This window comes from Symphodus melops (genome assembly GCF_947650265.1).
Source record: "Symphodus melops genome assembly, chromosome: 13".
Taxonomy (NCBI): Eukaryota; Metazoa; Chordata; class Actinopteri; order Labriformes; family Labridae; genus Symphodus; species Symphodus melops.
The window spans coordinates 1,660,927-1,688,604 of NC_136703.1; the positions used below are offsets into that span (position 1 = coordinate 1,660,927).

General features: G+C 45.8%; 1 protein-coding gene across 3 annotated transcripts in view; it reads left to right on the plus strand.

The window, feature by feature from the left end:
- The first annotated feature begins 304 nt into the window (after positions 1-304).
- The window catches only part of LOC306834096 (paired box protein Pax-7-like), a 40,789-nt gene continuing 13,415 nt past the window's right edge, over positions 305-27,678 (plus strand). Inside the window, exons 1-6 of one of the 3 annotated variants that reach the window (XM_079359864.1) lie at positions 305-688; positions 1,402-1,637; positions 1,875-2,019; positions 2,181-2,309; positions 22,286-22,485; positions 27,464-27,629. In XM_079359864.1, the coding sequence (XP_079215990.1) occupies positions 604-688; positions 1,402-1,637; positions 1,875-2,019; positions 2,181-2,309; positions 22,286-22,485; positions 27,464-27,629 (961 nt within the window). In that variant the 5' untranslated portion in view covers positions 305-603. Of the gene's footprint in view, positions 689-1,036; positions 1,312-1,401; positions 1,638-1,874; positions 2,020-2,180; positions 2,310-22,285; positions 22,486-27,463; positions 27,630-27,678 lie in introns of those variants that run through there. The other 2 variants (XM_079359865.1, XM_079359866.1) reach the window with 2 other exon arrangements.

A 27,678-nucleotide genomic window follows, 5' to 3' on the forward strand; every position in this document is an offset into this window, starting at 1 on the left:
GGATTGCATGATGACAGGTGCTTTTGTTTGTGTGTCCACCCTTTGTGATGTGCAGGCGGATGTGATGTTTCCACCGTGAACGGGATGTGTGTGTGTGTGTGTGTGTGTGTGTGTGTGTGTGTGAGAGAGAGAGTGTGCGTCTTCATCCCTGCGCTCCCATTGGCTGCTGAAACTTGTTGGAGCTTTTCCCTCTCGAATAAGAGAAAACCCCAAGAACCTATCGGTGCTCGCGACCCGTCCCCCGGTCCCCCTCCCCCCCTTCCCCCCCTCCTCGAGCCCGCCTGGTCCAGACTTGTCCGGGAACACAGACCGTCAAAGAAGTCCCTCACTGACACGGGTTAAATAAGCTCATGTCAGAGACAGAGGAGGGGTTTATTGTGAACACATTAACAGTGTGAGGAGCGTCCACTCCGCTTTTTGGGCTCTTCTTATTCTTCATTAATCTCCTTTTTCTGCTCCGCCACCAGCACTAACCCGTGGATCAACAAACCCCCTACTTCAAATCACTGAGACCAACTACTGAAACTGGACGAATAGACTCTGCCTCGTCTTTCCTTTTTCTTTTGTTTACATTTTTCTTCTTCATTTTTTTTTCATGGTACCATGTCATCTTTGCCAGGAACGGTACCGCGGATGATGCGCCCGGCTCCCGGACAGAACTACCCTCGCACCGGATTCCCTCTGGAAGGTAGGAGCAGTCATCCTGCCGGGCCTGGAGCTTTGAGAAGAGGCTGACAAATTGAGAACAAATTAAAATACTTTACAATCATCCGTGGCCTGGAATACAGGCCTACTGCAGCCTACTTTTATTTTTTATTTTTCCCGAGAAAGACTCGCTTTAACGTTTTCAACTCTTTGTTTGGCTTCTACAAAATGTAACTGTTAAAATATTATTCCATCGCATTTCACTAAATATTTAAGGTCCTGGGTTCACTTCATCCTTGCTTTAATTGTCACTATAATCAAGTGACAATTTTGCAGACAAATTTGAAATACGTCTAAATCCTTAGACAGGCTCTGTAACGACTATTGTGGGATTTCTTCAAGTGTCTTGGAAGCGCCTGGAAATTCAAATCAAACATAAAAACCTCCCTGGAGAGACAGAGGATTACATCAATATTTGGACATCGTGATGGTGAATAATGAAGACGGACAGAAGCGGCTCTTCACCTCCTCTCCAGGCGCGCATTGAGCTGTGAAGTGCCACTCGAGCCCTTAATGACAATCTGTTCTCCAAATTAGTTTTCATCCGTTTTACGCGTAAATTACGCACAGAATAAAAACAAATGTTCAGGCCTTCTTCTTATTTTGGTAAATACACAAATCAATCATGTGAATAATTTTGCGAGTTAGAAATGCTCCGTGCTGCCGAGTGTGACCTCCTTGTGTCTCCTCTCTCAGTGTCCACTCCTCTGGGCCAGGGGCGGGTCAACCAGCTCGGAGGGGTCTTCATTAACGGCCGGCCTCTGCCCAACCACATCCGGCACAAAATAGTAGAGATGGCCCACCACGGGATCCGGCCCTGCGTCATCTCCAGACAGCTGCGGGTGTCCCACGGCTGCGTGTCCAAAATCCTCTGCCGATACCAGGAGACCGGCTCCATCCGGCCCGGAGCGATCGGAGGCAGCAAGCCCAGGGTGAGCCGGACCGGCCGGGGAGAAAAAAACAAATAAACAATAATTAATTCATACAAACAGCAAAAATAAAAATAAATAATAATTTTAGTGGTGTGTTTATTATTGTAGATTGTTGTTGTTGTTGTTAAATTGTTGCTTTTACGCTTTATTTATATTATTTAACGCGTTAAGGCCTTTAATATTGACGCAGCTCGCGCTCACACCCTCCCTCGTGTCCTCGCGCTGTCCCACCTGCAGCAGGTAGCCACGCCGGACGTGGAGAAGCGGATAGAGGAGTACAAGCGGGACAACCCCGGCATGTTCAGCTGGGAGATCCGGGACAAGCTGCTGAAGGACGGCGTGTGTGACAGAAGCACAGTCCCTTCAGGTGAGGCCTCCTCTGGTAAGACACTTTTAATTAAATCCACTCATTCTCTGCTCCTTTATTCCCTGAGAAAATAACAGAGTCAGTGTCACAAAAATAAAAGGGGGAGTTTTTTATTTTACAGCATTATTATTATTTGAGTTATCATTTGGTTAGTGAGGCTGCCCGTGTTTTCACAGTGAGCTCCATCAGCCGCGTGCTTCGAGCGCGCTTTGGAAAAAAAGACGACGAGGACGACTGTGACAAAAAGGATGAGGATGGTGAGAAGAAGACCAAACACAGCATCGACGGCATCCTCGGCGACAAAGGTAGGCCCAAAGAGACACCAACACAGCCCGGCTCTTTTTGTTTTAGCTGTAGTGTTGACAGCTGCTGCTCGCTTTTTGGACTCTACTGTCGATGATTTGTCTACAAATTGTTCCTAAACGGGCCTTTTAGTCTCTCCGGGTTCCCCTCGGTAAGCTGCTCTCCCAGCAGACGCGCAGCCGCTTAATTATTTATGATGGAGCGCTGGAGTGGAGCGCGCTCCTGCGGCGCTGCTTAAACGCTCCCTGACAGATGACCGATGTGCCAGTCAATATCAATTACTGAGGGGGCCTAACAGGGGCCACGATCACACACAGGGGGCCAGGCGGGAGCGCGGGGCCAGCGGCCTCACAGCGGCCTCAAGTTCACCGGAAAACAGCCTCATGTGTGAAGAAGAGGCCCAGACTGTGACAGACACAAGGCGAAATAGAAATATCAAACAAATCTGCAAACATACTTGAATTTATGAAATTATACTCCACCTGTGGAAAACAAAAAGATTCATAAAATGTAAATATAATGTGAACAAATATCAGATACAAAACTATTTTTAACATGATCGTTTTTTTGTTTTTTTTTGGCTCTTTTCTCTCAGATAAAATTATTATTTTAACATTTTTTTAAAAAGTGGGAGGAGCATTAGGAGAAAGTTCTCCGCTCATTAGCATGCTCTGATTTTAAATATAATAATACAAATAAACTAGAAGTTTAAAATAAAAAAAAACAGGACAGATAATAAAGACAGCACTGAAGGTTTTTCAGAAACCAAAATAAATTTGAATTAAATTTGAATGTTTGATTTTTGAAAACTGTTTTTTTTTAATTTAATGATCCAAAACTCATCTGCAAAACATTTAATTAAATGTCAAATTATTGCAGAATTACATGAAGTCATATTTTAATGTCGCTGCTAATGCTAATCCAATCTGATTCCTTACTGTCGAACAGCTCACCTATATAATGTAAAAAACACTTTCTCAAATTAACAAAATAAAATAATGCATGTTTTTATTTTTTTAATGTTATTTATTGAAGCAGACGTGTGCAGATCACAACCCCTCGTCTCCCTGCAGGATGAGAAATCTGAATTTTCCGGGGATTAGGTGGAACACTGAGAATGCATTCCTTTATTGCTTTATTAAAGATCCTCACTTTGTGGACACATTTAAGAATCAGGTCAAGGAAACACATTGAGTTTGCCTTGTGTCAGTCTAAAGACATGCAGAGGTTGATCTGTTATTTTAAATGAAGGCATGCTTGGAGTGGAGATGCGTTCACTGTCGGTGAGCTACAGTTGTAAAAAAAAAAAAAAGAAGAAGAAGAAGAAGAACGTGCACTCTGCATGCCTTGTTGTGATTGGTTGATTGTGTCACCATAACTCATGAAGTGAACGACTCCTGAAGGTTGTGCAGCTCTGCTCAGTGTCCTGACCGCCGCTTGTCTTCACAGCCGTCGTCGTCCTTTTTCATGTTGTTCAGCAGATCAGCGTCTCTGTGTGTCTCTGTCATCCCGGCCTGCCGCTTCATAATTTGAAGACTTAGCCTATTACAGCTGGTAATGAAACCGGTGTCTCGTTGAATAGGCGTCTGTGTTGGAGAGGGGTGTAATAGCCTGGAGGCATGGTAAGAAATATATTTATCCCCTATCAGCCCTCACTCTCACAGGCCCGGGCTCGTGCATTCTGTTGAAGGAGCTTTAAAGCAGATTAAATTGAGCCTTTTATTTCTTTTCACTTTCATCTCTCAGCGGCTCACTTCGCGGTGTGCAGCCTGCGGCGCAAAATTCATGAGATTTTAAGGTTTTTTTTCCCCCCTCTCTTCGTGTTGTTTAGATTGTATTTTTAAATATTCATTTCATTTGCTTTTATAGGATTGTTTTTCTTGTTCTTTTTGGGGGGGGGAGTTGGCAGAGAGTCAGGGCGAGCCGTGCAGAGTGTTTTCTGCAGATGAATGAAGGAGGTGTGACTGAGACAAACACAGGACTGTTTTACTGTGTGTGTGTGTGTGTGTGTGTGTGTGTGCGCATGTGTGTGTGTGTGTGTGTGTGTGTGTGTGTGTGCACATGATGAGCCAGCAGTGATAAACAGCACACAATGCATGCACATCAACATTAAAAAAACACTTTGACTTTATTGAAGCTAAAAGCCCCTGACATGCACAGAAGACACTTTAAATGAACTCAGATATAAACACCACATTTTAATATTCTACAAGGTTCCTTTTACTCTTTAAAACAAATAAAACAAAAAATCAAAATGCTCCAACATCTTAAAAGAGATGTGTGAACAATCTTCAAAGTAAGGAATAAGCACACTTCTCTGTTATTTGTATTCTCTGAGATTCTCTGGCCGCCCGTTTGCTTCATATCTCATCAACAAACCAGCTTCTTGTTGTTTGCAGAAATGAAAGATGTGGTTTTAATTCGTCAGAAATTGTGGAAGAATTGGAAAAGATAATTATTGTTTTGATTCTTCATGAAAAGGCCTCCACGTGTGGACATGTTTTTAAAGGACAGATGACTTCACAGATTATCAGAGATAAAAGCTGACACATTCTTTAAGAGCTGCTCCTATTGGAGGAAAGCGTGTCACTTTGGAGTCCAGAATAATCTGTTGGTGAAAAAAAAAAAAAAAAAAAAAGGGTCTGCACTCGGCAGTGAGGATGGAGCGAGCACTTCAAACAAATCCAGAGGAAGTGACGGGAAGCAGCTTTGCAGCTTCTGTGTGGGAAGTTTCTAGCTGCAGCTATTAATAACACTTTTTTCCCCCGGGCGTCCGCACTCACACTCGTCTCCATCTGCACTTTCTCGCAGCTATTCTGCCGGGTTGAAATTGAGGGAGACCCAAATGTTGGCTGGAGATAACACAATCATCACAGCCTCGGTCCTGGGCTGAGCATCAGTGTATTAAACTGGGATTAACCTCCCCTCTCTCCCCTCTCTCCCCCGCCGCCGCCGCCGCCGCCTCACACCCAAAACTCACATTTGAAGGGACATGTAAGAGGAAAAAAAAGTGCAAAGGAAAAGAAGCCAACAGCCATCTCAGTTTAAAGAATAACAATCATCATCGTGATCGTTTGATTGTGATCAATCAACTTTCCATCTTTAGCTTTCATTTAATCAATAAAGAAATATATTGAATCCTTTTCCTCCAATCAGAGCAGCTGCATCAAACATCTCAAGGTTAACTGATCAAATATCAAACTGCTGTAATTTTCTTTCATTTAAAATTAAAAAAATCTTACAAAGAAGGAAAAATAATTTAACAGAAAAAAACCCTCATTTTTTTTTGTCTCTGACGAGTTTCAAACATGAAGGAAATGTTGAAGAGCAGCGTCTGTTTGAGTGCACCACAACAAATCAGCAGAAATAATAATAATAGAGAATAATCCTGCTCAGCTGGCTGCAGGATCAAATAATAATAGACAATAATTTAATTTAAGATTAAAAACAGAAATAACTCAGTTTATCTCATGTTTTTAATAATGTGATGAACGAGCCGCTCGTTGAGTTTATTAATGTGTCAGAGAGACTTACAGCATCTCTCTGCATCTCCAGCATTCATCTAAAGTCACTTCATAATAATAATAATAATAATAAAAAAAATAATAATAAAAATAATAATAATAAAAATAATAATAATAATAATAATAATAAAAATAAAAATGCATCAATAAAATGATCTGAAATCCATAGAGATCAACTGACCAAAAGCAGACAGTGAAGTACGGTGGCTGGGAAGTGCAAAACAACATGACAAAGAGTCAAAGAGACACATTTAAATTAAAAAAAAAACATTTTAATATTTTATGAAAAAAAATTACAAAACCAAAACATAAAAAGAAAACCAGAAAAAGAAAAAGATCTTCATCAGACTGTTCGAACAAAACGTTAAAAATGCTGACTTAAAAAAAAGGCCATCAGTGTCCAAGGTTATAAAAGAAAACAGGAAGTGTTTGATTCTTGATCTTCTGCCTCCTTGAACACACGAGTTCAGTCATTTAAAGTCAACGTTGATTATTTTTAAGATATTTTATTTTTTTATTTTAGAGACAGGAGAGAGAGAAAAGCAGCCACAGGTGGGATTCAAACCCGCGCCGCCCGCCTGGTCGGGCCCAAGAGTCCAATCAGAGGCACAAAGAGCAGAAACACGAGGAGCAGGAGAGACTAAAGATTAGAAACAGTCGTGTTAATTCATCACCTCCAACTTCTGCATCCACAAGTTTCAAATAAAATATTTATAACACCCAAATCAGACTGGGATCCCACACACACTGTGTGTGTGTGTGTGTGTGTGTGTGTGTGTGTGTGTGTGTGTGTGAGTGTGTGAGTGTGTGAGTGTGTGAGTGAGTGAGTGAGTGAGTGAGTGAGTGAGTGAGTGAGTGAGTTAGAGAGAGAGAGAGAGAGAGAGAGAGAGAGAGAGAGAGGAGGAAGCTGTGATCCTCTGATGTCTTCCTCTCTTCATGTCTTCTCCTCTGCTGATTCATACACACACACACACACACACACACACACACACACACACACACACACACACACACACTGATCATGTGTGACACACACTCATGGATGCTGCATTAACCACTCCGTCTCACACAGATTCACATCATTGCTCTGCTGTCCTTTGTGACAGACAGCAGGCTCAGCTTCACTGTTTGAGCTGCAACAATCCAATAAGATTCAAGTCTTCTTGACCTCAGATGACCTTTCTTCTGGGCCTTAGGTCAGAATTCAGAGAGAGAGAGAGAGAGAGAGAGAGAGAGAGAGAGAGAGAGAGAGAGAGAGAGAGAGGAATGACATGTAAGAAGGATTTGAACCCGTACTGACAGGGAGCTCGGGCTGCCCGCTTGGCGCACTCGAGCCTCTGTACATTTCATTAAACCAAGAAGCTGGAGTTTCAGACCTGCAGGTCTGTGTGTGTGTGTGTGTGTGTGTGTGTGTGTGTGTGTGTGTGTGTGTGTGTGTGCGTGCGTGCGCGTGCAGGTCAGCAGAGAATCATTGGATCTCTGTGTTTCTGTACAGTGAAGGGGTTAATGTTCGGAGCTCTGCAGGCTGTTGATCCCGGTGGGGGGGAAAGTGGGTCACTGTGACAGCACACAGGGAGAACAACAAAGAGCTGCACGCGCGTGTTTCCTGCCAGGTGAACGAAAGCAGCAAACAATCCGACGGTGACACCCCAGGTTCGAGGGTGTCTGACATCATCAGAGCGAAGAAAGCACGTGATGCTTATCGAACGAGGACGCTGAATGATTGGTGTTTTTTTAAGGCGTAACTGTAAACACTTCAAATAGAAGCTCATCTTGATTTAAGGCGCGAGGCCTCTCTCTCTCTCTCTCTCTCTCTCTCTCTCTCTCTCTCTCTCTCTCTCTCTCTCTCTCTCTCTCTCTCTCTGGATCAGAGGCCTCGGTGCGCTCACAGCTGATGAGTCACATGACGGGTCGGCGGTCAGAGAACAAATCATGACCCTGTAGTTCAACTTGTTTATCGATGACGTCATGTTGCTGTGCTTTATAAACATGATATATTTGACATATTTAAAGGCCTCGTATTGTTGCCTGTCTTAATAAAAGGCGAGAACATTTTATAGGCTGTCGTAAATAAACGAGCTATTCTTCAAGGTTTTTACGGTATATTGATTTGTTTTTTTTGCACTATGAGGCCGATGATTAGGATAATCGACCAAACGATCATTTCAGACTCTTTTTTTATTTTAAGGTAAAAATGTGAAAGAATGATTCCAGTTTCTTCATGTGAATCTTTAACTTTTTTTTTTTTTTTTTTTTTTTTGGCGATAACAAAAGTTTGAGCTCTTTCATGAGGGTTTAAAAATCCTGCTCTGCTGCTTCATCTGAGCAGAGTCGACCTCATCGTCTCACCTGCTTCAATAAAGCTTTAAATGTTAAAAACAGCGAACATAAAACAGTCAGCAGGAGCTTCATATCCTCATGTAGGACTTTGTGATGATCATGAGTCAACACTCAGAGGCCTCAAATCGATTTTTTTTTTTTTGAGCGCGAAAGAATGAAAAAGAAATCATCAGGTGGACGAATCAAACGTGGCTAAAAAGAATCTGCAACAGGAAGAGCACGTGTTTTTATTTCTTCCACTCCAAAAAGCATTTGCTGCTTCTCTCCCGTCTTTGTGTGGACGTGTGGAAGCTCGGCGAGTTACGTAATGACCTCTAATTAAAGGCTCCTTAACGCAGCGCTGTGTGAAGCCTCATTTTCGAGCTTTATTTAGCAGAGACATCACAGTTTAATTGTGGTAAAAAGAGCCTAGCATGCGGCTAATTGTCCCATTTACTCCCTCTCTGCTCCGACCATTAGCATTTCTGTCGCCGCTGACCTACTTGTTGATTTTCCTTTCTTTCATTGTGGCTCTCTGGACTTCTCAATGATGTCTTTGAGAAAACAAATATATATAAAGAGGGGGCCGCTGGACTGGGAGGTGGGTGGGTGGGGGGGCGGGAGCTCTGAATGGGAGAATAGCAGCCCACTTCTTTGCCATGGAGTGTTCAGTAGCCGTCCCTTAATCCTCCTTTCATTTCGCCGACAAATGCCAAGAATCTTGTCTGGCGACCCGATGGGAAGCTGATCAGCCAACAAAAGGCGAGCGGTGCACAAAGAGCAAACAGGCAGGACGGGCGGAGAGAGGGGCCGGCAGGAGCCTCGGGCAGCACATTAACACTCGGGACAAACGGAGGAATCACAACACAGGGCGCAAACAAAGCTGCAGCGACACTTCGGTTTCATGTCTGACGCTCTTTAATTGAGTCCCGCTGAGACTCGGGGAGCTTCAGCCGAACAGCTCCGAGTCTTCATCGTGTTTGGCGAGTCAAAGGTGAAAATGTGCAACCCGGACCTGCTGAGTCGTCACTTTTAAACACTTTGTGCGTACGTGATTGTATCGTGGCTGCAGGGCTTTCCTCACAGCGAGGAGGTTCCTGGTTCGATTCCCCGTCTGACAGGAGCCTCCCACAGTCCAAACACATGCTCGCCCCGGGACTGTTCGCCAGACAATTACAGGGCGGTGGCTTCAGTCCTACAAGCGTGCGGTCCGGGAATTGAACCCGGGCCGTGTCTCTCTCTCTCTCTCTCTCTCTCTCTCTCTCTCTCTCTCTCTAAAGGCCTCATGCAGGACGCACATCATGTGGAGTCCTCTCGCACGCTGCGCAGGCCTCCTGCGTTTGTCGTTTACTGTTCTGCGCCTCAAACACAAACTGATGTTTTATTAATTATTATTTATTATTGTATTTGTATTTCTGCTGCACAGGTTCGACCGTCTGATTCACTCGAACATGTCAAACATCCGTTTTCTATTTCGTTATCAAGAACTCATGAGGCCAAAGTCTGAACTCCGTCCGAGCAGATCTGCAGCGTCAGTTTTAAAAACAACAAAATGTCCAACACATGTTTTTATTTATGAAGCAAAATGTGGAAAAAGAAATTTACTCAGTTTACTCAGAGAATCAGAGGGTTTAAAAAGTGAACTTCTTCTTCTTCTTCTTCTTCTTCCTGCTCAGCTGGCTGCAGGACACACACACACACACACACACACACACACACACACACACACACACACATTCTGTCTTTGAAGCTTCATTCTTTCATCATCTACTACTGAATCTATTTTTACACCCTGGAAACAAAAGTCTGTGTCTTAAATGAAGCTCTGGATAAGATCATCTGCATGTTCTCGTCGTCGTCGTCGTCGACAGATTAGACGTCCTCGTTATCTCGCCCTCACTCGCTTTTTTATGTATTTATAACACATTAGAGCCTTTGATGGTTAAAACAGATCTGAGACGATGAGAATCAGAACAAAGTATTGTTCGTGATTCGGACAGAAACACGAGTTTCTCTCCGAGGGAGACGTTTGAAATCAAACGAGTCTCTTTCTGTAGATAACAGGAAGTGTGAAAACAAACCTGAGCAGGGTCGAACAGTGTGTGCGTGTGTGTGTGTGTGTGTGTGTGTGTGTGTGTGTTTGTGCTATCAGGTGGCTTATTCATGGTTTTCTGCATCAATCCGAGGAGGAGATCACATTCACAGGAAGCATCCATCCGGTGTAATTGGCTAGAAAATGACCTTAAATATGGAGAGATTACTGAGGCATGAAGGCGGGCAGATTCTGGGGGGGTAAAGTAAATGTTTCATGCTGCTGAGAGGTATGAAAGTGGATTAATGGCCATTTCTCCGTCAATGCATTCAGATAATTTGAGGCCACATATTTAACACGCTGCAGCCGGCGAGCGGAGTGCGCTTTGTTCCAACGCTCCTCCTGCAGGAAGCGCGTCATGCTCGCACTCGTCTTCAGGGAATTTTAATAAATCTTAAAATTAAGTTTTTAGGTCGAAGTGTAAAATTTATTACAAGTGACCAAAAAAAACAAAAAAACATTTATCGAGTTTTTACACTCGCAGAAATCTACGGATATTTCCACTCTGCACGCCACCTCTACAGACTGTCTGCACGCCACCTCTACCGTCTACAGACTGTCTGCACGCCACCTCTACAGACTGTCTGCACGCCACCTCTACCGTCTACAGACTGTCTGCACGCCACCTCTACCGTCTCTACAGACTGTCTGCACGCCACCTCTACCGTCTACAGACTGTCTGCACGCCACCTCTACCGTCTACAGACTGTCTGCACGCCACCTCTACAGACTGTCTGTACGCCACCTCTACCGTCTCTACAGACTGTCTGCACGCCACCTCTACCGTCTCTACAGACTGTCTGCACGCCACCTCTACAGACTGTCTGCACGCCACCTCTACCGTCTACAGACTGTCTGCACGCCACCTCTACCGTCTACAGACTGTCTGCACCCCACCTCTACAGACTGTCTGCACGCCACCTCTACAGACTGTCTGCACGCCACCTCTACAGACTGTCTGCACGCCACCTCTACCGTCTACAGACTGTCTGCACGCCACCTCTACCGTCTACAGACTGTCTGCACGCCACCTCTACCGTCTCTACAGACTGTCTGCACGCCACCTCTACAGACTGTCTGCACGCCACCTCTACCGTCTACGTTGTCTTTAACGTCACGTCTTACCTCAGGAGACTCCGCCCCCCTCTCCTGTCTGTTCCAGTGAAGTCACATGAAGCTCCTCCCTGAAAGCTCCGGATTTTTCCAGGAGTTTTGTGCGTGTGTGAAATAAGTTCAGTTTCAGGCGTCCTCAGGCGCCCACATTGACTCCACCCATCCAGCACACGTGCGTCTTACATGAACTCGTTCTCATCATTTTATATTTTGCAGAAGAAGAAGAAGAAGATCGATGCGATCAATAAATAAATATTTATATTGGGAAAGTAACTTAAAGTGTTCCCCTCTTTTTTAAAACATCAGCACCGTTTAGCATCTTTAAGCTCTTTTCAGATACAGATGATGAGCATGGACAGAAAACACACACACACACACACACACACACACACACACACCGTGAGGCCCCGCCTGCGTTTCCCACTGAAGCAGTTGATGAACTCCTCCAAGTTTATTAAAGAAAAGGAAACATGCAGCAAAAGGCCGGAGGCAGGCAGGCTGACAGTTTATAAAGCGGCGGCCATTGTGGCCCGCAGGCAGATGCTTGAATACCTCTGAATAGACTCCCTCAAAGTGACACGATTGAGCGAGACAACAGCCGAACGGTGAAAAGGAAAAGCTTCTCCTCTGCCACGCCGAGCTGATGGGCATTTCTAATGTCCCCGCTCTGAATGAACGCACGTCTGCAGAGCGCCCAGCTCCACGCTCTCTCTCTCTCTCTCTCTCTGTCTCTCTCCGCCACGTCAACACGCAGCTGTCTTTACAGTCACAAAGAATCCACTGCAGCCAGTGTGCTTCCACTCTGACGCTGTTCAGATCGAGGCTGAGTGTTTAAACGCTTCTGATTCATTTCTTCAAAAAGGATGAAAACAAAAAAAAAAGACTTGTTTTAGATGAATCTACCCAGTTTGTACACTTTTATTTATTTGGGTTTATTGTGTAAAAGAAAAAAAGAGGTAGAGTCGGTTGTCTCTCAACCGAGAGGTCGAGGGTTCGATCCCCAGTTTCTGCAGCCACATGTCTGATGTGTCCTTGGGCCAGACCCTTGACATGGCGTGTGCCCTCAGTGTGTGAACGTGACCTGCGGCGTGAAAGCGCTCTGAGTCGTTTGTTTTGCGTCGGTCAGGATTCATGAATTCTGACGTTTTGTTTTCACGCCTCAAACTTTCCACTTTCTCCTGCAGAAAGCGAACAGCCCGTGATTTGTGGACTGATTGATAATCTGTGCGTGACATTGAGATGTGACGGCTACATTTCAACCTTAATTAGCAGTTTACCCCCCTTAAAAAAAACACACCACCTCCAACCCGTGCCACTTATGGCCATTAAATCCCCCATTTTCTGCTCTTTAGCCTCTTTATCCTGGAATATTTCTCACTGCTGTATTTGTGTGCTCCCCCCTCCACACACACACACACACACACACACACACACACACACACACACACACACACACACACACACACACAAACACACACACACACACACACACACACAAAGGCAATAAAAATGTCCTCAGAGTGTTGCAAATCAGAAATTTGCTCCCCCCTCCTCCTCCAGCTGTGAGCCAGCGCTCACTGCAGCCATTTTGGGGCAGCCGCTGCGAGGGGGGGGGGGGGGGGGTCTGAGAAACTCCCTCCTAAGAACCTGCTGTTTGTTTTTAAATACATGTGATCATAAATAGAGTTATAGACAAAGACCAAGATGAACCCGAGACCGAGTCCAGACCAGGACCATGAATATCTCATATCACATGGCATAAAATGGAGAATAAGACATTAACATTGAAGTTTTTATTAGTTTTATTAGTTTTATTAGTTAGTCACTGTGGCGCTCTTGACCGGCCTTGATTTCAAATCCAGAGTTCGCCCCGTCTAAGAATCGAGACAAGGCCGAGAAATTAAATTCTAAAGTTAGGAAGTTTATAAACTAGGAAAAAGAAACAGGAGGAAGAGGAGTGATCAGACGGGATGGGTGGAGGGCCGACCTCGGACCCCCACAGAAAGCACGATAAAAAAAACAAAACAGAAACAAGTTTTTAATCTTCAGCAAACTTCCTTTAACATCTGAGCAGAATTTAATGTCTTCAGCGCTCAGATGAAATTTATAACCAATCAGAGCGGCTGACATCACTGACCAGTTTTAACCACAACGAGATGAAGCGACATTTCTTTCTTTAATCAAAGTCAAAGTCAGCTTTATCAATTTCTCAACATGTGCCGAACATACAGAAGAAGAATAATAAAGGTTTCTCTCTGAGCCTCGGTGTGTAGAAAGATTTTAAAAATATAAAGGATAAAAGTACAGATTTAAGATACTGTGCTGTGTGTGGATTTGTATTAACGGCAGGTAAATAAGAGAATGAAATAATGACTGATGAGGAACAGTTTGATTTAATGTCCCCATGAATGAAGAGTCTCCTCCTGCCTGGCTGGTGACCACTTCTTCTTGTTTATGTAATATGTAAGAGGGGCCCTGAGGAGGGGGGGGGGTTTGTCATGAAAAGTGACATCAGCAGGAGGATTTATCCCCCTCCTCCGCGCTGTGACACTCGGAGGATAAAAAGCTCACCTATCCCTCCATCTCTTCACAAACACATCAGAGTGTTTTTTTTTAAAGAGAGTCAACAAGCACAGATCATTTTCTTCCTTCGCTGCTCTGATTGTTAATCTACTTTCTTCCAAAATGAGATTATTCTATTTCCCTTGAAAACTTTCTGCGATTGCTTCCTCTAAGCCTGCAGCTGTCCACTGAGGGCTTTGCTGTGTCGAGAATATCTTAAGAGGGCCTCTTATTATTATATTTGCTCCCAGCTCTAATCTTTATCACTGTTTGTATATTGACAGTCGGCATTTTTTGTTTATGGCTATTTTTTATCTACTAAATAAAGACACATGCATGCCAGTGCCCGGGGAGCAAAGAAGATAAAGACTTTGCATTAATAGCAGTTTGCTAAGACATAATGCCCTGATAAAGGCGGCATCTTTGTGTGGGCTGGATTGAGTTCAGTGCCAGTTTTGTGTTGCACCGACGCTGCTCCTTTCGTTTGCTGGGAGATGGGTTTTTTTATTTTTTTTATTCCGGCTGTGCTTAAGTTTGATTTTGCAGAGAAACAAGAAAAGTTGGGATTTTTTCAATTCTTCCTGCAAAAAAAAATAGAGAGAGAGAGAAATAGAGAGAGAGAGAGAGAGAGAGAGAGAGAGAGAGAGAGAGAGAGTTCCTAAATCTTTTGGCAAATATTTTACTCATCATTGCAAAAGTGCCGACGTTGCGCGCACGCTCCACTCCTGCTGCCGCTGCTTACTGTACACTTTTGCAGCGTTTGTTGTGTCTAAATGCTTTTGTGTCGGAGCCGTGTCGGAACAAAGGCGCGAACAATGCCGCGGCGTGTGAATGGGAACGCGTCGCAGAAGCAGCGGCAGCGCGGCGCTCGTCTCGGCTGCGGCTCAGTGGTGCCCACTCTGGTTTGGATATGAGGCCTTTTGTTGACGGAGTGGATCCCCGTGCCAACTGGCAGATTTTATTTCACTTTCTTTTGTTGGCTTTGAATAATTTTTTTTTAAAACTTTTGGCTTTTGCCTCAATTAGTCGAGTGTTCAGACCCTCAATTCGAAGCCCTGCATTGTTTGCGCAGGCACGCAAATCTGCAAGTCAAATGAAAATATGCAATTACAGCAAAAACGATACAAACCTGCAGCTGATATTACGCTAAGCTGTGAGGAGTTATTGAATAAGAACCTGCAGGAGCAACACAGAGTTGTTTATCTGCACAGAACATTTTGTAGAGTTGGTATAAATTTAGTGAAAATCCTGTTTCAGGAGGTGACAACGTGTTCTTTTTGGGGTATTTGCATTGGCAGAAGCAAGAAGTGCATTCGTGCTAATAAAGACTTTTAAGCCTGGAGATAAGTAGCAGGTGCACTTGTGCAGAAAGATGCTTTTCTCTTCCATTCATTCTAATGTTGCTGTCAGAAGCTGCAGGAGTAAAAAAAGAGAACTCTTCCTCCTGTTGCATCCTCCTCCCCCTCCCTCGGCTCCGTGCCTCAGCACCGTTTGACCTCTTTAATTCTTGAATATGTCAGCGGCACTTTGCTCGGCTGTTCAGCTTCAGTGACTCAGTCTGGAAGTGTTTACTGAAGTCCTGCAGAGTGCGGCGCGGCTGCCTGTGCTCTTTCACGCCCGCGGGCCCCAGACCCCCCTGAGGAGCTGCTTCTGTTGGTCCCTGAAAGGCCCTGAGAGGCTCCGGGGCCTCCGTTGTTTAAGGTGAGCCCATTTTGTCAGTGAAGCAGCTGAGCAGAAAAAAGAGCCGCAGGCAGCAGCAGCAGCTCCTCTCTGCTTCTCTCTGTCCTCTTATATTCACACGGCTGCAGCCAGAACTGGAGTGGACCTGTGTGATCTGTCAGGACTGAAGGAAAACACGTAGAAGACATTAATGTAGCATGCTTATTAAAGCTTCCTGTGCAGCAAAAACAAAAGACACAACTGGAGGCCATCTTTTTAATCCTTTCGTGTCCTTGACCCCGAGACATCTCTGTCACAACATGCTGCGTGCATGCGTTCAGCACCATTACCTGATAATTAATAATAATAATAATGATAAGTGAAGATTATCAACATTTAGAGGACGAGCACTTCTTCTTCTCTTTGCTGTCAGAAACTTTCACCCGATGTCTTTTCCTCCTCGTTCTGTTTTTCTCTCCCGGACGGAGAATTCCTCCTTTTATTTTGGTGACTGGGACAAACTTTGTTTTTTTTCAGGAAACATGCTGTGAGGGAATTTAGCACATGTTGAGCCATCGCCGTGGTTTGTAGTTAGTGCGTCCACGGGGGCCCGCTCCGAGTGCAGGTTCGAATCAGAACCAGAAATACTGAACTTATCTCTCAAGAGCAATTTGACCGTGAAGTTATAAAATTACTGGATGCCCTGAATTTCCCTCGGGATCAATAAAGTATCTATCTATCTATCTATTAACAAAAGTCTTGAAGTCTTGTGTGGACTCGTTTCGTCACCCGTCTCTGGTCCTTCTTTTGGACACTTTAAACACTCGCAGTTTTTATCTTCACTCAGAGACTTGATGTGAACTGCATCACGCTGACCTCGGGTGTGATGACGTGTGCAACCTCAGCGTGTGTGTGCGGCGAGCGGATCGAGACTGAACGACCTTCTGTCGGGCCTCAAACACATCAGCTGCTTCGTCCTCGTTTTGTGAGGAGGACGCCGTCCCGCTCTGATGAATTCATCATTTGTAGAGCCGGCGCGTTCTGGTCCGCTGGTCAGAGTCTGTGGAGAGACACTGAAAGCAGATCCTGGGTGTAATTATACTGGAACTAATATGATTTTCAAAATGACCCATAATTAGTTTCATGCAGCTCTCCAGAGCTCCGTCACTCTTTGTCCTCGTGTCTTCGTATTGTTGGTTTACGCTCTGCTGTCTTACTCTCTGCAAGTCTGCAAAAAAACAAACACTTGAGTCGCCGGTGTGTGCGGCCGCCGCCGGCTGGTTTCCTGTCCACGATAAAATATAAACTGAAAACCTCTCAAACACAGACAAGAGACATCCAACTCTTTCTTTTAGTTGGAGCTTTAGGGCTCGTCTTGAGGACAGAAAACGTGCTGCAGAAAAGTTCATTAAAGGTCAAACATTCTGCAGACTCCTCTTCTCCATGTTCCTCTTCCTCTAACATGTGTCTCTAGTCCGTCTACAAACCCTCCAGTGATGAGAGAAGTCCATCCTCTCCGTCTTCTGCCTGCTCAACTTTTCAGAAAATATGTGCTCAAACAGGCCGTTTGGAGATGTTCCCTTCATGACATCACAAAGGGCAGTAGCCCCTCCCCTTCATGACATCACAAAGGGCAGTAGCCCCTCCCCCAGGTGGGTGACGCTCCCACAGCTAGGTGTTTGTTCTGCCCTCTGAGTCTGCCTTCTCACCGTAAACAATAGGACATGGAGCGATCCCGTACATTTTCCCGTTTTCTCTCCGAAGGTTAAATTCAACTTTTAAAGTGAAAACTGTAAAATATCACAAATCCTCAAACTGGACAAAATCACATTTTACCGACTTTTTAACTATTAAAAAAAAAGACAGATGCATGATGTCGCCTTTATTATCATGCATTTATAAATGTTTGTGTGAACCGGTAGACGTATAACTTGGATGTTTGCGCTGAAGCTAGCTGGGCGTACAGCAGCCTGTCTCTGATTGGTTGTCGCACTCAGACATGAGAGCGCCTCTCAGACGATAAAACCAGAGCTTCAAGGTTCCAGACTCGTTCTTATTTTGTGCGTCGTCTGCTGATGGCAGCTGAGATAACACCTTTAAAGTGTAAACAACCTTTCATCTGATGATGTCCTCAGGCCGTCCGGGGACAAAGAGCGCATGCCGTCTCTTATTGACGCCGTAGAAGAAGAAGACGATCAAAAACAACAAGCTTTGTTTCACTGATATGAAAAAGTATGTTCAACATGAAGGCACGGGACATTTGGGAGAACGAAAGGACGCGTGGTGCTGGGTGGCTTTGTGGTCATGTTCAGAGGCATTAGTCCTCATCACAGCGGCCGTGGGTTCGAACCCGACCTCAGCATGTCGTCCCCGCTCTCTCCGTCCATCAGCTGTCCCACACATGACTCATTCTTCTTGTCCCTGATAAGACCTGAGGCCACGACCTTTTGACGTATATATTTTTTAAGATGAGGAACTTTTGGGGTCTCGGTATCAGGGCAGGTTGAGTGCGACGTGACGTCCTGCTGGCGACCTCTGACCTCAGAGCAGAACACAAGTCTGACCTGTCTGTGACACCACGAGGTTCATTTCTTCGTCTTCGTTGAGGATTGTCGTCATGATTTGCACGACGCTGACTCAGCGTTCTTTTAGAGTTACAGTGAGGAGGAGGAGGAGGAGGAGGAGGACACATCGGAGCCTGACTCAGTGCGAGTTCTCTTGCGTGGTGATTCATGACACGCATGACGAGAAACCGCCCGACGCTGACCTGTCTCCCTTTTTTAGGAGTCATCGCAGAAACTCTGGAAGCAGATCCGGTTTGAGATCGATCTGACGGTGCAGGAAAAAAAAAAGAAACAAGAGCAACGTTTATGTGGCTGTGCTCAGAGGGACGCAGCGCGCACACACACACACACACACACACACACACACACACACACACACACACACTGTGATCTTAGTGCATGGAGAAAAAAAAAACGTAATTGGGTCTTAATTCTGTGATAAATCAGACTCCCTACAACAGGAAAATGGAATTACAGCTTTCATTATGAAGTCATTATAACGTCCCATTTTACTCCAACAATGACATCGAGTAGCTGTGGACGGACTATAATTAGATTTGTTTTTATTAGAGGAGGACACAGAGAGTGTGAATGTGCTGCGATCAGGACGGATCTGACCGCAGTCTGGATGTGTTTCCACTCTAATCGTATTCGATGTGTGACAGAAAGCAGGCGGCTGTGTAAATGCAAAGTGTACAGTTTGTTATTTATTCTGCAGCACATGTGCAGACCCTGTGTGTGTGTGTGTGTGTGTGTGTGAGGAGCTGCGCTGTGCTCCTGATAAGACATAGCATGCCAATTGAGGGATCTGGTGGAGACAAAGATGAAGTCCAGGTTTAGCCCCTCTATCGGCTCTAGGCGTCTGTCTCATTAGCATAATCTCTGCTTTCCATTATCAGCTGGAGAGAGGAGCTGACCCTCCTGATCCACCGGCCTGTCAAACTTTATTCTCCTCCAGCCCGGGGATCCGTATTGTGCTGCCGTCCAGAGCGAGCGTGGAGCTGCTGCAAGCGAGCACGCACACACACACACACACACACACACACACACACACACAACAAGCCCCAGTGCGGTTCAGGTTGTCAGCACGGGGGCGGCTGCAGCCCGGACACTCAGCCACACTGCGCCTGTTGTGACGTGCACTTTCATTTAAAACATGTCCAATCACCGTGAGCTCCTCTTCTCAGCTCGGCTTTTCAAATCCACTCTCAGATGACCCACTTTCTCAGGAAAGTCTCTGCTCTGCGGAAGCAAACTCCAAAAGGCACGAGCACACGTAACGTCGAGGTTCAGGTTCTGACACAGAACGGTTTCTCGGGTCTGATCTGAATGTCTCATGATGAGAACCCCGGTGGGACTAAAGCACCTTCTGAAGGTCAGATTTCAAGTGGTCAAGGTCGATCACTTACTCTCCAAACTGGTCAAATATGACTGATTATTTTTTAATCCTGCACGGCTGTCTGTGAGGTGTTGGGTGTCATAAAATAACCCCGATGAGGAAGTGCAAAATAACTGAAGTTGTGTCCATTTGAAGCTTTCTGCACAGACCAAGAAGTCTCCATGCAGCGATATTAAAAGGTCTGTGTTGGTATCATGAGCTCAGCTCTTTGTTATTATTATATGAAGGTTAAGAGTTAGTCGTGTGGTCATATATCGGCCTGCTGTTACAGCCTCTGTTTCCACAGGGGGCGCCAAAATCAATGCAAACAGAAAGATCCTCACAGGAGCTTTAAGGTCACTTCATTGTTTAATAAAATAACCCGGGTCATTTGTTCTTATCATATGTCAGCATCGGAGTCGATAAATGTCTTCAGTATTTTTATTTATCAGAAGCTGCGTTTGATTCTGTCCTCCAAAGCGTCTGATGATGTCACAAAACATGTGACATCGAGCTGCATAAAGGATCAAAACGACGTCCACGTATAGGCTGCAAAACCCCCCCCCTGAATATCCTGGATATAGAAATGAATCAGATAGATATTCAGTCATAAACCATCGGCTGTCTGTTCCTTGTAGGTGAGACTATTGCATCAGTTCGTCCTGTGTTGGGTTTGCACCTGTCTCACACCTGAGTTGTTGAACATTACTCAGTGAGTTAGCGAGGGGGGAAACCAGGCCGCTGGTTTGGTTCTCAGGTGATTCAAAATTAAACAACACAACAGGCCAAACAAAAAAACTAGCGAGCCTCACAGCTATTTTCCTCAGTCTGAGGCCAAATCCGTTCAGAGTGGGGGGAGAAGAAGAGTCTCCCCCCCCCCCCCCACCTCTGCCCCCTCTTCTCCCTTAAATCCAGCAGCATGTGGAGGGAAAACAAATAAAGAGTCCATCCTGTCGCAGCAGCACCCGCAGGACTCGAGGTGCCTTTTGGAAAGTGATCGCAGCCCACTGCAGCGGCCTCAAGTGTTGTCACGCCGAGTTAGTGCCAAATTGCTTTGCAGCACCCCCCCCCCCCCCCCCCCTTCACCAACCAACCAACCCCATCCCTCCCCCTCCCTCCCTGCAGCCTACCAGCAGCAAACAACATGCACTGCATATGCCAGCGTCCTCTAAAGACGAGTGTGTGTATAAAAATATATGTTTGCTACCTTGGTTTTTAGGAAAACAAATCTTAGCAGGGACTAAACGGTGAAAGAATTGATTTAATTAATGCAGCAGCATGTCCTGCGGCCACATGTAATCCTTTGAGAATTCTCTAGCGGGTGCTTTCAGGGGGAGGGGGGGGAGGGGGGGCAGCCAGGGGGGAATACAAAAAGATATTCTCCCTGAGACTCTTCCAGTGGCCTGTAATGGGAGCTGCGCACTAATCCCATAATTCCTTGTTTAATTAAAGTACAGCGCCGACCCTGTCGTTGTCTAAGCCAGTGTGATGAGCCTTCTTCTTCTTCTTCTTCTTCTTCTTCTTCTTCTTCTCTAACACATGACAAAGTTGTGCAAACAATGAACAGGAATCAATAACCTCTTCAGAGAACATGTGAGGAACATCTGCAAACATCTGCTCTCTAAACACCTGATCCATGAACAGCTGACGGCTGTGAACTCTGGCAGGTTCAGACGCAGTGTGACGAGGTTAACTGTGCCACACTGTGGATTGGGCCTTTAGATTCTCTTGTTTCCTCACGTAGTCGTCACGTTCTCTGTGCTGTTTCCTGATTGATGTTCTCGCTCCTGTCTGACTCCCATCTGACCGTCCGTGTCTCCGTGCTGTCAGGACCGACTGTAGTTCAGTTCGTCTGATTCATTCAGGGGTGGGCGTGGCCTCGTGTGATTGACAGCTCAGGTGTGATCTGCAGGATAACAAAACTTCACATTGCATGGAAACGATTTAAAGACGTGCTGCAGGATCTGCTCCTCGTTTGTTTTGAGCTGCGTGTGAACTGATGTTTTCGACGTCAGCATCTACTGAGAAGTCCACACGCCATGCTGAACTTTGGAAAGAGCCTCAGTCTTCCTTCTGTCTTGTTTTCTTGTTGTCATGCTGATACGTCTTGTTTCCAGTGTTCTCCTTCTGACTCCTCGTTTCCCCCTTTTTTTGGGGATTTTTGCATTTTCTTTAAATAAAAGCGACTTTTGCTTTCTGCACGCTGCGTGTGCAGGTTGTTAACGCCATCCTGCACGTGAGTGTCTTCAGTTAAAAATCAGGACGTAGAAGGTCAGAGAGTCGACCTAAGCTGTGTAAATAAATCAAATAGGAACTCTATGATTAAAAAGTTGATATATTATTCATCATTATTACCTTCCATTGGACGTCTGGAGTAGCACGCCTCGTGTGGACGCTCTGAGCGCGAGAGGCACAATAAATACTGCTGGACTATTTTCAGCCTGCTGTTGTGTGTTTGTGTGTTTGTGTGTTTGTGTGCGTCGCCCTGAAGGCCTGCAGAGAGAGAAAGGAGCGACACACATCACCAAGGTGGTCTGGAGAGATTAGCACCCCTCGTTTCACTCGCACTCTTCAGCCCCCCGCTGCCCCGGGGGATTCTGGGAAATGCTGATTCTTTACAGACGGCAGGAGAATATCGTTTAGTCGATTAAATAATCACAGAGAGAAATCTCTGCAGCGTTACTTTGCGTCTGTTTTTGGATCTGTAGGATGAGTTGCATGTTTGTCCCCGTGTACGTGAAGTAACCCCTCCGTGTGGTTTGTCCAGGCAGTCGGATGGACGAGGTGTCGGATGTGGAGTCGGAGCCGGACCTCCCGCTGAAGAGGAAGCAGCGCAGGAGTCGGACGACGTTCACGGCCGAGCAGCTGGAGGAGCTGGAGAAGGCCTTCGAGAGAACCCACTACCCCGACATCTACACCCGAGAGGAGCTCGCCCAGAGGACCAAGCTCACCGAGGCCCGGGTCCAGGTAACAACGCTGCTCACCCACACAGACATCACATTAAACCAGGGGGGACGCACGTCTTCCCTCTGGACCGTGTTTAGTAACTTTTAAAAACGTCAGCTTGTCTGAACTTGTTCTGAACTTGTTCTGAAGTTGTCGCCTGACATGAACCTGAGTTTTAAACTTCCACGCTGGCTCCTCGACCCCGTCTCACCCTCGTAACACCTCTGTTACTACCTGTGATGAGGCTGCAGGTGGTGGGGGCGGGGGGGTCGACCTTGGGAAATCCTCCCTGGGACAGAAGCAGTTTTATTCCCTCCCTCGTGTCTCGGTGCAGACAGCTCTTTGGCGTCCGTCCTGTCACACGTCTTCCTCGCACTCACACGGACCCTTACTCACCCTGTCGACGCATTGATGTGAGACTTTGAACATCAGCCCCCCCCCCCCCTGACTCTGAATAACAGTGACACACACAGCTGTTCACTCCTCAGCTGAGGACACCGTCCTCTCTGGTCCGGTCTGAGTTTGACAGCAGAGCGAGAGGAAACGCGGCCGAGCGCTGACGACAGCTGTGAGGTGTTCAGCGGCGGCGGTGGGGGGGGGGGGGGGGTGTCTGCATTCCTCGTGCATGTCTCACTCCTCAACATCTTGGCTGGAATCTGTGTTTCCCACCACTTTCAAGCCCGCCACTCGTTGTAAAAAATTCAGAGAAGATCACAGGCGGGGCCGGCGCTCTCACGGGAGATCTAATCCTCCACAGATACGAAGGTCAATCAAGACGCCGGCTCTCATACCTGCAGAGTCACTCACACACTGCTCCTCTTTTATTCATCCTAAAAGTCTTATTAGGATTTTATTTACAGGCTCAGCTGTCGAGAACGCTCCGTCAAAGTTTGAACATCTGTTTCACTGAACAAAAGGGAGAGAGAGAGAGAGAGAGAGAGAGAGAGAGAGAGAGAGAGAGAGAGAGAGAGAGAGAGAGAGAGAGAGAGAGGGAGAGAGGGAGAGAGGGAGAGAGGGAGAGAGAGAGAGGGAGAGAGAGAGAGACAGAGAGAGAGAGAGGGAGAGAGAGAGAGAGGGGGGGAGAGGGAGAGAGAGAGAGACAGAGAGAGAGAGAGAGACAGAGAGAGAGCAAGAGGGAGAAAGAGAGAGAGGGAGAGAGAGAGAGACAGAGAGAGAGAGAGAGAGAGGGGGGGAGAGAGAGAGAGAGACAGAGAGAGAGACAGAGAGACAGAGAGAGAGAGAGAGAGAGAGAGAGAGAGGGGAGAGAGAGAGAGGGGGGGGAGAGAGAGAGAGGGGGGAGAGAGAGAGCGAGAGAGGGGGGAGTGACATGTTTGAAAGGTCAGACTTGAATCCAGCTGGGGACTTTAGGCTCCGTACGTGGGGCACCACCTAACCGCTAGGCCATCAGCGCCCCATCGTATCACTTTTAAAGCTGCAGATACGGCGCCAGGGTTTCAGGTTTTTATTTTATGTCGCTTAAGATAGATAGATAGATAGATACTTTATTGATCCCGAGGGAAATTCAAGCTTAATGCTGATGAGACGAGACGACTTAATGCAGGGAGACAGGAAGTGGCTGTTTGCTGTCAGTGTGATGTCACACGAGGCGTGAGAGCAGAAACGAGACACGAGACCCCAGTTTGGATGTAAGGGTTAATGTTCTGTGTGTGTGTGTGTGTGTGTGTGTGTGTGTGTGTGTGTGTGTGTGTGTGTGTGTGTGAATGCATTTAGACAGAGTTCCTTCAGTCAGGTTTCACTGCTCATCATCAACTCTATTGATGTAAAAAAAAAGATGGCGCTGTTTCCACCTCAGCCAAACATGTGATGGAACAAAAACACAAAAGAAGAAAAGATGTTGAAAAGCACTTTGTGGACTCTTTGTCTGCGTTTTCTTTCGAGGCGCTGATTCGTGACCCTCTGAAAACACGACCCACCTGAGGGTCCCGACCCACCGGTGGAGAACCATTGTTCTCCATGTTGTGTTTATCAACAGTCATTGGATCGTCAAGATGGAGTCAGAGGCCTTTTTCCAAAAACTCGGGGACATTTGTGGGCGGAGCTGGTGTGTTTCCTCCAGCCAATGACAGCGCAGCAGGTGTGATACAATTCAGCGATTGGACGCCATAATAGACATGGACGGAGGCGGATAAAGCTGCTTCTAAAACCAGGCTGAACCATGTGTTGTCTTTTACCCGTCGACGTGGAGTTGGTCTACTTCCTGTTTGGACAGGAAGCTGACAAACACCGGCGGTTAGCTTGTGCTAGCCTGTGTTAGCTTGCGGTGTAGCTACCAGCAGTAAACATACACACAACGTCCTGCAGGGGGCGGAGCTTCTGGAGGAGGAGGAGGGGCCACATTTGGAAGTATGCATGTAAAATGCGACTTACTCCACCTTTAATAAAATCTATGAGCTGATATTTGTTTCAGTGAGTCAAACTGTCAACGTTAGCTGGTTGAAGCTTCGTGATGTTGATTTGCTGTTTTTCTTCATCAGTACACGGAGAGGTTTGTTTTTTTAGTTTTTCGCTGCACTGGTTTGAGAAGAAAAGCGACGAAAGTGACGAACAGTTGAACTTTTTGTGTCACTTTATTTATTAGAAGGAAGCTGAAACTTTCCTGAAGTTCATCCAGCAGATGTTAAAATTCAAACTTGAATTCTTTTTCATTTTTCAGACACAATTTGAAGTGAAACTGAACCGTCACACGTGACTCAGGATCAGTGGAGTCAAACTTTAAAGAGACTCATTTAAAAATATATATGGTGATTTATTTGAGTGACCAGTCACAGACACAGAAATGCACGCATACATTTTACATTTGAGCTCAGAGCACGTGAGCTCTGAATGAAACGGTGGTCTCAGCTTGTTTCCTCTGCAGCAGTGTTCAGGTGGAGGTCTGCACTCTCTGCTCTGCAGGATTTGGACCGTGGAGTTGAGCCGTCCGACTTCTTCTTCTTCTTCTTCTTCTTCTTCTGCTCCTCTTGCAGTCAGTTCCTCGGGGCGACAACACCTGTTCTAATTATTTGAGTCTCCTCTTCAGAAATAGGAGTCCAAATGATCGGCTCCACTTGAAAGGCATGTTTTCATTCGCTGCAAATGAAAAAGGAGGATTCCTGGAGAAAGAGGGCGGGCGGGAAGCTGGAGGCAATACATGGATTCCTGCTGCCGCTGTGTGTGTGTGTGTGTGTGTGTGTGTGTGTGTGTGTGTGTGTGTGTGTGTGTGTGTGTGCTTATATTAAACTCATGTGAGTGGTATTGTGTGGTTTGGTTCAGGGGATACAAATGATGAAAAGGCAGTAACCTGATGTAGGACATACAGTGTGTGTGTGTGTGTGTGTGTGTGTGTGTGTGTGTGTGCTGAGGGGGTTGACATTTGAGCAGTGTGTTTCCTGCACAGCGACAGGCTCGTACTCGCTCTGAGCTTCTGTATTTAAGTTGCTTTAATTAAGAACTTTGAAATTGGCGTCCTGCTGAGTTGAAACAGACGAACAGTTTAGCTTTCGGCGAAACGACCAGCTTTGTCATTTCACAATCTGCTTGACTCCGCCCACTTTAGTGTGTGTGTGTGCGTGTGTGTTTAACCTGTCCCCCTGTCTCACATCCTTTCAACCCTGAAGAAAACAGATGATTGTGAATAATAGACTCTAATTCCATCACTTTTAAACAGCGTGAGATCAGCTGACGTGGAGTTTGTTCTTGTCTGCATTATTAAAGAGATACTTCACCTTTCATAAACTCTGCAGGAGGTACAGAGCGTCCCAGGCGGTGTGAAGGTGTGAGGAACATCATGTCCATTGTTGTGTTTGTGTAGGTCATTCCAGATGTGTTTGTTCACCACCTCATTTGCCTCTATGAAGGTTTATTCTCCGATGGGCCCACTGCCCAACAGAAATGTAGTAAATTATGTAATCTGAATTTTTAATAGACTGTGTGTGTGTGTGTGTGTGTGTGTGTGTGTGTGTATGTGTGTGTGTGTGTGTGTGTGTGTATGCAATATGACGCTTTTTGCATCACATGAAGAAAACTTCCAGGCAAAGAAAAACATATTTTTCTTGTCTCATTCACGACCATTCAACACTACTACCATGTTTCTAATGATACACAGCTTCATGTCAATGGGTGAAATATCCCTTTAATTATTTATGAATTATAAAGACACACATCTGTATAAAAGACACAATCTATATCTGATAAAGCTCAGTCCAGTGTGCAGCCCTGAGAAGGAACTAAAACATGCAACACGTCTGAACATTGATACTAAAGGCTGCTTATTGATTGAACACTCATCTGTCTTTAATGTGTGTTTACAGGTCTATCTATCTATCGATCTATCTATCTATCTATCTATCTATCTATCTATCTATCTATCTATCTATCTATCTATCTATCTATCTATCTATCTATCTATCTATCTATCTATCTATCTATCTATCTATCTATCTATCTATCTATCTATCTATCTATCTATCTATCTATCTATCTATCTATCTATCTATCTATCTATCTATCTATCTATCTATCTATCTATCTATCTATCTATCTATCTATCTATCGATCTATCGATCGTTGGCAGTGTGCAGGACTTTGTGTGTTTGTAAAGTCAGATCTCGTGTGTAGATTAGATGAAACAGGACTGTCACTCCGGTCGTTTTAAATCCTCTGTGCTGATTGTGACACCTTTCAGCGGTGTGTGTGTGTGTGTGTGTGTGTGTGTGTGTGTGTTTGCTGCTTTGATCGCTCATGTGTGCAGCGTTTAGCCGAGTGATGTCGACGCCTCCTCTCCCTCCTCTTCTGGCCTCCATTCATCCTTTAGAGTCTGCATTCATGTGTCAGCGAGGAACATCGCATGATTAACCACACACACACACACGCGCACACACACACACACACACACACACACACACACACACACACTCCATTCACGCATAATAAAGTGCACACACACTCCTTTGACGTGGCGTTTAAAGCCCGTCAGTCTGATGGTTCCTGTTTGTTTCAGGTGTGGTTCAGCAACAGGAGAGCACGGTGGCGAAAACAAGCCGGAGCCAATCAGCTAGCAGCGTTCAACCACCTGTTGCCGGGCGGGTTTCCTCCCACGGGGATGCCGACACTTCCTACGTACCAGCTGCCGGAGTCGAGCTACACGACCAACGGCCTGCAACAAGGTAGAGCTGACCACACGCTTACACGCCTGTGACCTCCGAGCGGCCATGT